Consider the following 13,354-nt stretch of genomic DNA (forward strand, 5'->3'; position numbering starts at 1 on the left):
TATTTCTTCTGGACTAAACCCATAAATCCAGCCACTTTCACAACTGTTCATAATCCAAAGGTTCAGCAACATCGGCAAATTCATCTCCAGTAATTCCTAGTCGGTAATTACTAGATAAAGAGTTTTAAGGGGACAAGTTTTGACAATGAAGAACATCCATGGATGTCAAACTCAAACACATTATTTTGGTTTCCAATTTTCTCAAATAAGAAACCATAAAGCCCGTTGGCTTTGATCTCAACCATTTTAGGATTATCCTCCATGTGCAAACATAATCTTATTTTCTCTTATAATTACACCCTTAACCTACCCAACCTCCCAGTCAAAGCCACTGTATTTTATCAAATGCAAAAGACTACACTAAAAATAAGAGGAACCAAAAATCAGTGAGCATAAAAATAAAAAAAGTAACAGCAAAGAACATACTATTAATTTATCTAAGTTTCAACAAACTCTTGAGAAATAGATGTGGAGATCCCACTTAGTTCATCAGTTGGGGTAGGCCCCTTGGCCGCCTCTTTTCTACGCTTTCCTCCATTTGCTTATATGTATATACACACTCTCTGATCCACCATTTCATAACACAAACTAGTTTAATTACATCAACTCTTTCAAAAACCAGTTCAATGGCGCCTCAAGCCTTCTCCCTCCCTATTCTTCTCTTCATTGTCTACTTCCACCGCACCGCTGCTGATTACGGCGGCTGGCAAAGCGCCCACGCCACCTTCTATGGCGGCAATGACACATGTGGCACAATGGGTAAGTATACGTCAATTCTATTCTGTTGTGAATATTTTTGCATCATGTATTGATATGGAGTTAATTAGTTATATTATATATATATATGCAGGAGGAGCATGTGGATATGGGAATTTATACGATCAAGGATATGGGGCGAGCACCACAGCACTAAGCACAGCGTTGTTCAATAGCGGTTCGACTTGTGGAGCTTGTTTTGAACTGAAATGTGAAAATGATCCGCAATGGTGCCTCCCTGGTTCAGTTATTGTGACTGCTACAAACTTTTGCCCACCTAACTATACTTTGCCGAGTGGCCAAGGAGGGTGGTGTAATCCTCCTCGCCAACACTTCGATATGTCTGTGCCTGCTTTCTTGAAAATTGCACAATACCGCGCTGGAATAGTGCCTGTGTCATTTAGAAGGTATGCAGAAGAAAAATCTTTGTAAATATGTAGTCCCACTTTGTTGAATGATCAAGTCCGTGGTTTATTCTCACAAAATCTGCGGCAGAAGCCCCTTGAATGGCTGCATGTAAAGCTGATAAAATGGGATAGGCACCCGTGGGCACCCGTCTTAAAAACGACTATGATTTTTAGATTTTGGACCCGTACCTACAATCATCTATGATTTCTTTCCTGGTCATCTTATTCTTCCTCCTCAACATCAAATCTACAATATTTTCAACACAAATTTTATATATTTTATCTTCTTTTTAACATAAAATGATTTTCAATTTACTATAAAATTAAAAAATTTGTTATATTGAAAATAAATTTAAAGAATTTAAACATTAAACATTTTTTTGTGATATTTATTTCGTGTTCAATACTAAAATTCTTTGAATCTATAAAAATTATTTTTATAATTTGAGGTAAATTTTAGTTTCTTCACGTAATATTTATCCTTTTTATAGTGTATTTAAAGATTACACTTACCATTTTTACGAAGCATTTGAAAATAAAAGTATTAAAAATTATTAAATAAATTTATTAAAATAATTAAAAAATTAATATTAATAGATAAAGGAGTTTTAAAAAATACCGCTTGAATAAAATAATTTATTTTTTACTTGCACCTGTTTTTACCCCGCCTGCACCCTAGCCACCCCAATTGCCTAGGTTTACCTGCATGGCCTCCCAGGGTTCCGCAGGAGTCTCAGTTTTGAAGCAGTTCGTCTGCTAAAATTGTGAATTTGTGTTGATGTTGGCAGGGTTCCTTGCGTGAAGAAAGGAGGAATAAGATTTACAATAAATGGGAACCCATATTTCAACTTGGTTTTGATCACGAACGTTGGTGGAGCCGGAGACGTTCGATCAGTTTCAATCAAAGGGTCTAGAACTGGGTGGCAACCCATGTCAAGAAACTGGGGCCAAAATTGGCAGAGTAATTCATACCTCTACGGGCAAGGGCTCTCTTTTCAAGTCACCACCAGTGACGGTAGAACTGTCACTAGTTACAACGTGGCGCCGGCTAATTGGCAGTTTGGACAAACCTTCGAAGGGGGTCAATTTTAACATATTTTCTTGTGTTTATAAAGTTGAAAGGGTGAAAATCCTGAGGTGCTAAAGAATAATCAAGCGCTCGCATATAATGAAATAGCTTTAAAAAAAAAAGTTATTAATATAAATAAAAAAATATTATTAATATAAATAAGTTTTACATAGTTGCTTGTTTTTACTATTTTGATACATCTAGTATCGGGTTTAGGCCACCTTTGATGGATTAATTTAATCCGATTATATCAATTATTAATGAACGATTGAATTTATATATATAATATCCAAAACTGTATTCTCTTATCTCAATTAATGCAAAACACAGGGAAACAAATTATTATCTCCATTCTAATTACCAATAATATTCCTAAACCCTAGATCAATTTAACGATGGATTTGTTAACTTTTGGGTACACAATTATACTGTTTAATTTACATAATTACAAAAATGACATTATTTTCCAACACCAAGAAATATTATAATTTTGTAATTATAAATATTTACCATCAAGTTTGCTGTGAATCAGAATTTGCATTGTTTTTAATAACATTTGATATTTACAATTTTGACCAAAGCTTTTCATTACAGAAGTGCAAAACATAAAATTTTTTTTTTTTCTTTTTTCTGTCCTCACCAACAACGGTTGGAGGAGCTTCAATACGCAACTTCTTAAACGTTGCACCTCCTATTTTTCTTTTATCTGCGTTAGGTTAGGGGGCTCGTTTGTCCCCTACTCGACTGACCACTACAAACAAAGGGAAAAACCAAAGGAATAGCTCCCCGGCCCATAGTGGGGTTGGGTCTACGAATGGCTTAAAACAAGTCTTATTTATGCAAGAAAGAACACTTAAAGAAGAAGAGTGAGTCAACGCTTACTTGAGAATTTTCTCATTGGACAAGAGGTTGCAGGAAGTCTAAGAGATTAGACCGAATGTTTGAAGCTTGGCACTGAAGAATAACTCTCGACATCTCAAGTGCTGTTAGGAAGCTCACAGAAACTTACTGTGTATGTCCAAATTTGACTTATGTTAATTAACTGCAAAACAAAAAAACAAAAGGATGAGGTTAGTTGATAAGTAAGATTAGAAATGACAACATGCAAGCAGACAACTAAACAACACCTAAAACCCACTTGCTACCATAAAATGTCTATTACACGAGCTAAGGAAGAAGAAATATTTGCTTCTCTGATCACCCATATTTTCCCTCATATGTTGACTCAATTAAGTTCCTTCTTTGTTCGCTTAGAGAGGTAGTATAATCCTTCTTCTGTGGCATGTTCTTTCAATCAATAGGCGTAGGCAAGCTATTCGATAATGAGCTCGCCAAGTCCTTGCACCATGTAAGCCATGTACCTGCCAAGAGTGCAACGGTGTGTGTTCAGCTATAGTTGGAACGACACAACTTGAAGTAGTTAAATACCTCCTTCATGAACTAGTGCAGAGGAAGCATCACATTGCATTACAACATGGCTTTTGAGACCATTACCCATCCATAAGGAGGTGCATGGTGTAAATAGTCCCTTGGTTCTTGTAGTTAGAAAGGAATGCCGTAACAACTCTTTATGTTTATTGTAGTGATCGAGGACAACTCCTCGTGTCCTCAATCTCCATGATGTTCTTGTTGCCCAAGTTAGACGACAAAGATTCTGCTCCTTGTGAAGATTCAATTTTTTCATGATGTTTTCCACTAAGTTTAATCCCACAAACCTTAACTTTAACCTCGATCGATTACTCTACTGTGACCAATTGTGTGACTTTTCTCTACCGCACTTGAGGGACTTCGAGACTAATGGAAGATGCCTTTGAACCAATTGGATAACCCTTGAATCCATCATTTGGTTGAATTTTTGGAAGACATCTAAAAATAAGAAAGAGCAACAATCAATTAGCGAAAGGCTCAACCAATGACCGACTAGCTACAAGTCTAACCAAACCAATAACCCCGATGGTATTTTCTTACCCTAAAGCACTATCAACAACTATGTCTACCCAAAAGATAGTATGCAAAGATGAAACTCTACTCATAAACCACCTAAACACAAGAACCCATAAGTGCGATATAAACAGTTTTAAGCAGCTTCTGGGGATAAAGAAGTCAAGTCAGTGACAAGTGCCATCAATCCAACGAGGTGCACAAATCATGCTCAATAACAAGTCATGGTGATTTGAGCTGCCATATATGATAGGTTGTAATACATTAAAATTGAAAGTGGAAACATTATTTTCACGACATACTTCAAAACAGAAATCTCGATTGTCCATGTGTCATTCATTATGTAAGAAGGTGAAGAGCTCTTGAAGCCTTATTTGTACTCCAAAAGCTCGGGGCAATTGTTATATAATCAAACACTTTTTTAGTCAAACTCTTGAAAGTAAAACCAAAGAAACTACTAATTATATGAATTGCATGCAGTTGTTAAGGTTAGATCTAAAGCAAGCTTGTTTAAGCTCGATACGAGTTTTGCTCGAATGAATCCAAACCCAAGCTTAATATATACAAACTCAAGCCTAAACCTGGACTAAAATATATTAAAAAAAAAATTTAAACAACGTCGTACGAGTAATAAGAAAACCAAATTTGAGCGAATAAGTTTAGTGAGCCCAATCCAAGTTTGGTTTGTTTACACTAACCCGAACTCTTGATCCATAAAGTGTTATTCTTCATACTCAACGAGCCTAATTATTATCATAATACAAAATCCATGATTAATACATGAAAGCGGCAAAAATTTTTTTAGTTGAAGTAGAGCACAAAATTGTAACATGACATAGCAAAATCCTTATCAAAATTTGGGAGAGGGGCCTAGGAGTAGTTTTACAAATATATTATATTGGCCAAGGACTATTTTCCGCCTGAGGTTTAATCTATTTCCAAATATACGCTTGTGAGGTTTCAAAAAATTAAACATCTACTCAAACCATTAAAACTCTAAAAGAATATATTATTTTTCTCCCCTTGATTTGAAAACCCAATAATTTTTCCTTTGATTAAGTTTTGAAAAATTTACATTTCTTTATAAAGTTTTTTTTCTTTCTATGGGGATCGAAATTCATTTCGTTATTTATCTTCCCAAAGTAGCAGTTTCGTCAGACGAAGAGCATCTTCGTTGGACAAAGACCATTTTCGTCAGACGAAGAGATAAAGATGATTCATCGTCTTCGTCTCTTTGACCATATGAAGATAATTTAACTTCGTTCGACTGACGAATCGATATCAGAAATCGAAATTAAAAGATTTGTCTGATATTGATTCATTGGTCAGAGGAGATTAGAAGATTCATCTAATGTCGATCCATTGACCAGATGGAGACGATTTATCTTTGTTAGACAAAACATGCCACGATGGAAGGGCCAACAGCAGATTGAGAAGATGATGGAAACGCTGATTGATGGCGGGAAGGGATTTTAGTCACTGGAGAATAAGAAAAAACCTTAGAGAGAAAAATAAATTTTTTAAAACTTAATTTTGAGGAAAAATATTAGTTTTTTAAATTAAAGAAGGAAAATAATATAATTTTTTATAATTTAAAAATAAAATAATAATTTTATCCCTTATAACTAATAATTTTGATTAAGTTTAATAACTTATAAGTATGTATTTGAGTTTTTGAAAATTTATGGATGTGCGTTCAAGAATGCTCTTAACCTTTGGTGGGAACAAGTCTTTTCGCCGCAATTCTTGACCTCATTGACTCGCTCCGCAATTCTTATCTGAAACACTCGCCAACTCATCATCCCTAACTCACTTTCGGAGTGAACACAGAGCACAGCACAGCACAGCACAGCACAAGTATCCAAAAAATGGGTGCTAGTAGTGATCCGAATCCAGACGGTTCGGACGAGCAGCAGAAAAGATCCGAGATCTACACCTACGAGTCTCCATGGCACATCTACGCCATGAACTGGAGCGTCCGTCGCGACAAGAAGTACCGTCTCGCTATCGCCAGCCTCCTCGAGCAGTACCCCAACCGGGTCGAAATTGTCCAGCTTGATGATTCCACTGGCGAGATCCGAGCCGACCCAAATCTTTCTTTCGAACATCCCTATCCGCCCACCAAGGCCATCTTCATCCCTGATAAGGAGTGCCAGAAGCCCGACCTACTCGCCACCTCCAGTGACTTCCTCCGCATCTGGCGGATCTCCGACGAAGAACGCCGCGTCGAGCTTAAGAGCCTTTTGAATGGAAACAAGAACAGTGAGTATTGTGGGCCGTTGACGTCGTTTGACTGGAACGAAGCGGAGCCGAAGCGAATCGGAACATCGAGCATCGATACCACGTGTACAATTTGGGATATCGAGAGAGAAGCGGTTGATACTCAGCTAATCGCTCACGATAAAGAGGTGTACGACATAGCGTGGGGCGGCGTCGGCGTTTTCGCTTCCGTTTCGGCCGACGGTTCCGTTAGGGTTTTCGATTTGCGCGATAAAGAACATTCGACGATTATCTACGAGAGCTCGGAACCGGACACACCGCTGGTTCGTCTGGGCTGGAACAAACAGGACCCCAGGTACATGGCGACGATAATCATGGATAGCGCGAAGGTGGTGGTGTTAGACATTCGCTTCCCAACGCTCCCGGTGGTGGAGCTTCAGCGCCACCAGGCGAGTGTGAACGCCATTGCATGGGCCCCGCACAGTTCGTGCCACATATGCACGGCGGGTGATGATTCGCAGGCGTTGATATGGGATTTGTCGTCAATGGGTCAACCTGTTGAGGGTGGATTGGATCCGATTCTGGCGTACACGGCAGGGGCTGAAATCGAGCAGCTGCAGTGGTCATCTTCGCAGTCGGATTGGGTTGCCATTGCGTTCTCTACGAAGCTTCAGATTCTTAGGGTATGACCAGATATTGTTATTTGCGGACAATCATGTTTCCTAATGTTAGGAGGATTTCATTCCTAAATGATCAATCAAGAGAGTAAAACTGGATGATCAATATAATTTGTCTATTTGCATGCAAATATGTCTATCCCTTTTGTTAGAGCTTAGATGTTCAGAATATATGAGACTAAACCTAGGTATGGGAAGTTAGAGGGACTTATTCAGTTGAACACAGTAGGAATGGTTTTGCTCATGAGGTTTAGATATAATCTGCTAATTTAAGCTTAAAATGCGGAGTAGAGTGGTGACCATAGAACTTGGTTGTGGGTTGCAAACTTCCAAGTAATTAAAAAGGGTTATGTATTATATGTGTCAATGAAAGTTTTTCAGGTTAATGATTTTGAAGTGATTGACAGTAGAAAGAAAAGGGCAAAAGAAGTGACTTTGGTTTGATGATTAGCTTGTTAATGGAGAACAGGTTTATGTCTCTGACCCCTAGTACTTGGACTGGATGTGGTTTAGTAAGGGCTAAGTTAGTTCTCATCATGGATATACGGCGTATAATTTTGTTATCTGTCTTATGGTTGTAAGTTGTCGAAAATTATTGTATATATATGCTTCGATGCATCTTTATTTATCCTACCAGTGCCATAAGCAGGGTTTGCTGGTGGTTTCCTTTTGTGGGTAAACCTTTATTTGATACCGTTAACAATGAGAATTACTTGTCATCTTGTGTGACAAGTAATTAGAAAATGTGGTATTGGAAAGTAAAAGAGAAAAGTGGAAATTTCATTTCATTTCATTGCTGACGACACTATTTCTTTTATCTTGAGTGAGACATGCACTGTCAGTTTACCCCTTTTTTAAGCTAATGAGGGATTATTATATTAATGAAAAGTGATTATTTTACCCCTACATTTTTAGATTTTCTTTCTCCTCTCTTTAACAATGGCGACAATATGAAGACGAAACAAAGAGTTGGTGACTATCTTTAGCAAAGGCAAAGAGACATGGTCTCTTCATCAACGTCCAAGAAAAGACAGAGATCTTTGCCTCTTCTTGAACATCGATGAAAAGACGTCATCTCCCCATTAACAAAGAGGTGACACCTTTTCGTCTTCGTTGATGAAGAGATTTGTTGATAGAGATGAAGATTCATCTATTAGAGATGGTTCTTGACTTTTCATCTCGTTTTCAGATAGTTGTCAGAGATGGTTGCTAGAAGGGGAGAAAGAAAACCAAGGGATTAGGGGGTGAAATGGTGGGTTTTGAAAACTTGGAAACTTTGGGTGAGGGGAAATTTTTAAATTTTTAAATTTGAGGAGAAAAATACTATAAAACTTTAACTTTTTAATTTTTTTAAATAAATAACAATTTTATCTTTAATTTTAAACTAAATTTTTAAAAAAATTGAATTATAAATAGATATTTAAGTTTTTAAAATATCATAAATATATATTTATCTTTGTATTAAAACTTTAGTAGAAAATAGTCCTTTGGCCTTTTTTAATTTAAGTTTGAAAATTTTATTGTTAAAAAATTATCATTGTCCATGATGAAAAAATTGTAAGGTTATTTTGTCTAAAATTCTTTAAAATTCTATATTTTTAAGTATTTATTAAATATGCAAGTGTACAATATAAATTTTACTTCATTTAAAAAAAAAACTGTCTTCTATTTTTTTTTATTTTCTTCTCTCTTCATTATTTTCTCTTTTATCAATCTCTCCTTTCTTGTTAGCGTTAAAAGGTATGTAGAATGTACAAGAGAACGATAAAAAAAATAAATTTAAAATTTGATTGAGATAATATTTTATTATTATAAAGATATATTATTTGAAAAATTATTAAATATAAATTTTTTATAATAAAATATTATCAAGATATTAATTTATTTAAATGTTCTTGATATAATTATTATTTTACGGTGAGGGTATTTTTGTTTAAAAAATTAATAAAGATAAAATAGTAATAAAATTAATATTATTTTGATAATTTTTTAATATCTAAAATGAAGGTAATAATAAAATCATTTCTTATATTATTTATTATAGACTATTACTAATAAAAGATTATTGAAAATGAAATATTTTATTATTTAACAAATTAAACAAATTAATTCAAATAATAAAAAATAAATTAATAAAGTAATTTTTAAATTAGAATATACCCTAAATTCAAAGAGAGATAAGGTAAAAGAAGGAAAAAGAGAGAGTGTGTGAACAATGATAATTTATCGTTTAACCTAGGTTTTTAGAATGTATTTATATACCAACATATTCTATTAATTTAATTATAATTCAGATTTAAAATAAGTTTAAGTAATTTATGTAACTTTAATAAAATAAAGACATTGTTAATTGATATTTGTATTAAGTATTTACAATAGTTTAATAATTTTATAGAAAATGATGATCAATAATTTAACCAAACATTATTAAAGACTGGGTTATTTTATAATCCCACTTACTCTTCCACTTTTGTCTTCGATACACTTCAAAATATTTTCTAACCTTGAAATAAAATATTCCAAGTGGGCATGTTCATCCGCCCATTTGATAGTTTGATTTTAAGGAGCCTCCATGAAATGTGATCACCATAGCTACTTGTTGCCTGCACTGAAAAGATTCCGGCCAAGCCGAATCGGACCCATAAGGCTTTTCTGTCAATTTGACATTTGCTTGTTTGATATGGCGTCCAATAGGTTTATGGAACATCTGTGCTTTGCTTTATAGTAAGGGGTGGATATGAATTGGATCAAGTTTTAACAGTCTTTAGCTTAAGTGCGATTCTAATAGAAAATAATTCAATTCAAGTTTAATTTGACTTTGTTAAATCAAAATTGAGAGTAATCTGAGTTCGACTTAAATTTACAGTTTGAATCAATTATTCGAATTCATAATTTGATTAGAGCATATTCATGATTCGAATTGCATTCAGACTTATTGACAAATTAATATTGTTTTACTCAAATAATAGGCAAAATCATTAATTAGAGTAATGAAGTCAAGCTACACTAAGCCATGATTTCTAACCACCAATTCAAACTATCAATTTGAATCACAAAATCAAATCGAACTAAACCAAATATCTCTTAACTCAAGTTTAGCTTCATTTAAAAAACAAGCCAAATCTTTTAACTTAAATTTGAATTAAACGGATTTAAACTGTGTTAAATCAAGCTGAGCAAGTTTGGTTTGGACCCTATTTGTAGTGATGAAAATTCAAGGCTTTTCTTGAAGAGTTAAATTGCCAGAGTAAAATGGGATGAGAATACCCAGACCAGAGCCACTAAGTTTGTTGGGCTTGGGAATCTTTGACCCCCACTACGTAAATCATGCCAAAAGAACGGATGTCAATCAAGTAATGCGGTAGAGTAATCTGGATTCTAGATTAGAGATTGAATGAATTACTGGAGGAAAAATAAAAAACAAAGACGATTACCAAAGGCGAAAGGACGGTTTCTCACCCAAATTTTAATGTGTTTTCAAAGTCATGCTTATAGGATTGAATTGTTGTTAAAATTTTCAGTTAAAGATAAGAATAAAATCATTATTTTACTAATAATATTAGAAAAATATAAAATTCATTACATTTTCTCCCAAAGTTTTAAAAACTAACAATTTTACACCCCTGTTTAAAATTTTCTAACTTTTAAAAATAACATTTTCTCTTCCAAAATCTAAAGTTTATTTTCTTACCCTCTTTGACCATCGACGACAATTCTTTGGCTGAATACACACCTATCACCATCTCTTACTCTCTCTGGTGTCCGACAAAGATGCATCGATTTAGACGAATCAACGAGGCCTTGTTGCTTGGTCGATTTCAGACAACTCTTTCTTGTATCGGAGAGATGGTGGTTGGTATGTGGGTTTAAGAATTATTATTGGTGGCTAGGGATGGTGGCTGGAGAGGGTAAGAAAATAAATCCTAAGTTTTGGAGGAGAAAATATTGCTTTTTAAAATTAAAAAAGTTTAGACAAAATTAAAATGGTTAGTTTTTAAAACTTAAGGAAGAAAACTTAATGAAATTTATATTTTTTAGTATTATTGATAAAATAACAATTTTACTCATCCTTTTAACAAAATATTTTAATAGAAGTTAGCTCATGAGTACGACTTTAAGTTTTTAAAACTTTGTGAATGTGTATTTGCCTTAATATTAAAACTTGAGTGGAAAATAGTTGTTTTGGCCATTACCAAATAGAACTGTTAACTCTCCTTTCAAAATGAATAATCGAACAAATAAATACTACGCCATTGAAGTTGAATCCCCACCTCAGAACCTACATCATTGAGCATCCTAAAGTGTTATCATCACTAAAGTAATCCCCCACACCTGTTGTGGGTGCCTGAAATGAGGGATGAAATACAGGCCTTTCTGGGCAGTAATATTGCTGAGCATAGCATGCTGGAGGGAGAGGATCAGTTGTGTATGATGGTATTGCATAGTAAGGTATGGCCATTGGGTATGCTTCAACCATGTAAAAACACTGATTGTCACTTCTGAGATTACCAGCATCATTCCAAGTGTTTGGATATATGATGCCACTCATTTCTGGTTTTGGTGGAACAGAATTTTCCTTCTTAGTTACTTCCGGAGTTGGGGAATTTCCACTGATTTCCTTTGCCTTGTATTGCTCGTCCCTTTTGCTAGTTTCGTCTCCGTTTCCATCCCCGCCATTTTTACTTGCTTTATCTTTATCAGTTGTTTTGGCACACGAGTCTGAAGATTTAGCTTGCTCACACTCTGCTTTTTGTTTTTCTTTCTCTTCTGTTGTGGGCTTGTCTACTACTTCTTTCTTTTCCTTGGCAGCATTTTGATTTCCATTGCTCCATAGTTCTGCTTGCTTTCCAGCTTTGAGAAGCTTTTTGATCAAAATTTTTGGATCAACGTTTCCCAAGGCAGTCACTTTGGGCTGCACAGGATCGATTTCTGTCTTCAACACTCCTGATAAATTTGTTTCCAAGTAAATTAGCAAGGAAAGAAGCGGCCTCTAGTACTTGAAAAAGAAAGAAACAAAATGGGAAACTGAAAGCTAGGCATGTAGTAGTTACCTTCAACACCCTGTAACGCCTTTTTAACTTTCCTCTTGCAACCGTCGCAGCAGTTGACAGAAACTCTCAGTTCAATCTTCTGGAACAAAGGATCAATGCAACTTTAAGTTTTAGACGAAGAAAAACTAAGAGAATGGAGAAACTAAGAGTAGTAGTAGTCAGGAAACGGTACCTTTAAGTCGGCCTCTTTTGCCATGCTTCTCAGTAGCTTAATTACAAAATCCGAAGGGCGGCTGCAAGCAGAAGAGCCCAAGAGAGAGAGGAAACTGTAAAACAAAAAGCTCTCTTTGCAACTACTTGGTGCACCTTTCCAAGGTATTTATATGGGCAGAAATCTTTAAACGTAGGGTCAATACATAGTGGAGTTCGTTTAATAGCCTTTGCTTTTTGTATATTAAATGTTGTTCCAGCCCAAAAAGCATTTTGGGACAGCTTTCTCTGCAAGCAAAAAAATGCAACCTCACTCTCCTTTGAATGTTCACAAATGCTCTTTTATGTACCTTTAGGTACATCAAGCATTTTAACACTTGGTTGCTCTTTACCAGAAACTTGATATTGCTCTGAGAATCAGCAAGAAAATGACTGTCAATTTCAGCATATGCATCTGTACCAGTCTTTCGCCCTATACCAATATAATAAACATATCCCATTTCAGAAAGAATTTTATATAGCGTTTGATCTTGATTTCAAACATATAGAGTCACTTACTGAGGTAAAGTTGCAGGTTCTACCTGTCTATCTTTCTTTAAAGTGCTGATAATTTATGTTTGATTTGATAAACAAGAAGGCAAAACTAATGAAGGGTATCCTGTGTACGACTGTTGGCTTAGTAATGACAACAAGGACCCCATAATCAGTATTAATTAAACATTAAATCAATCATAACCACTGGCTGTATGTTTAATAAACTCTTTGCCTTGACAGATATTTGTGTTGGGAAGCCATCAGAGCCATCCACCTGGATTCATTGCCATATAAAATTTTCCTGTAGAAAACAAAAGAAATGCAGCAGTACAAGTTCAGTTGTATTTGAACCCCAAACAGTGAATAAACAAATGAAAAGAATTTGAAGCTAACCCAGCAATTGTTCGATTTGTTTATCCCGGGTAGGCCTTATGTGCTTTTGTTGAGACAAGAAACCTCTCCTTTCAAAAGATACTGCACTTTTTCAACTCAAGTCTCTTGTTTATTTGGGAGACACCTAGGTTTTACTTGAATATTCTGCTATAAAAT

General features: G+C 35.1%; 3 protein-coding genes across 3 annotated transcripts; 2 read left to right on the forward strand and 1 right to left on the reverse strand.

Moving 5' to 3' along the window:
• Window positions 1-392: 392 nt before the first annotated feature.
• Window positions 393-2,404, forward strand: LOC123223642 (expansin-A4-like). Its single transcript, XM_044646912.1, has 3 exons — window positions 393-759; window positions 851-1,163; window positions 1,952-2,404. Exons 1-3 carry the CDS (start codon window positions 627-629, stop codon window positions 2,253-2,255), a joined length of 750 nt encoding a protein of 249 aa, XP_044502847.1. The 5' UTR covers window positions 393-626; the 3' UTR covers window positions 2,256-2,404.
• Window positions 2,405-5,917: 3,513 nt separating this feature from the next.
• On the forward strand, window positions 5,918-7,201 carry LOC123224536 (WD repeat-containing protein LWD1). The gene has a single exon (XM_044648253.1). The coding sequence runs from the start codon at window positions 6,042-6,044 to the stop codon at window positions 7,080-7,082; it is 1,041 nt and encodes a 346-aa protein (XP_044504188.1). The 5' UTR covers window positions 5,918-6,041; the 3' UTR covers window positions 7,083-7,201.
• Window positions 7,202-11,267: 4,066 nt separating this feature from the next.
• On the reverse strand, window positions 11,268-12,406 carry LOC123224557 (heavy metal-associated isoprenylated plant protein 35-like). The gene is made up of 3 exons (XM_044648281.1): window positions 12,294-12,406; window positions 12,122-12,200; window positions 11,268-12,014 (listed from the first exon to the last, which is right to left on the reverse strand). The coding sequence occupies exons 1-3, from the start codon at window positions 12,315-12,317 to the stop codon at window positions 11,350-11,352; spliced, it is 768 nt and encodes a 255-aa protein (XP_044504216.1). The 5' UTR covers window positions 12,318-12,406; the 3' UTR covers window positions 11,268-11,349.
• Window positions 12,407-13,354: the final 948 nt, after the last annotated feature.

Source organism: Mangifera indica, chromosome 8 (assembly GCF_011075055.1).
Source record: "Mangifera indica cultivar Alphonso chromosome 8, CATAS_Mindica_2.1, whole genome shotgun sequence".
NCBI classification, from domain to species: Eukaryota; Viridiplantae; Streptophyta; class Magnoliopsida; order Sapindales; family Anacardiaceae; genus Mangifera; species Mangifera indica.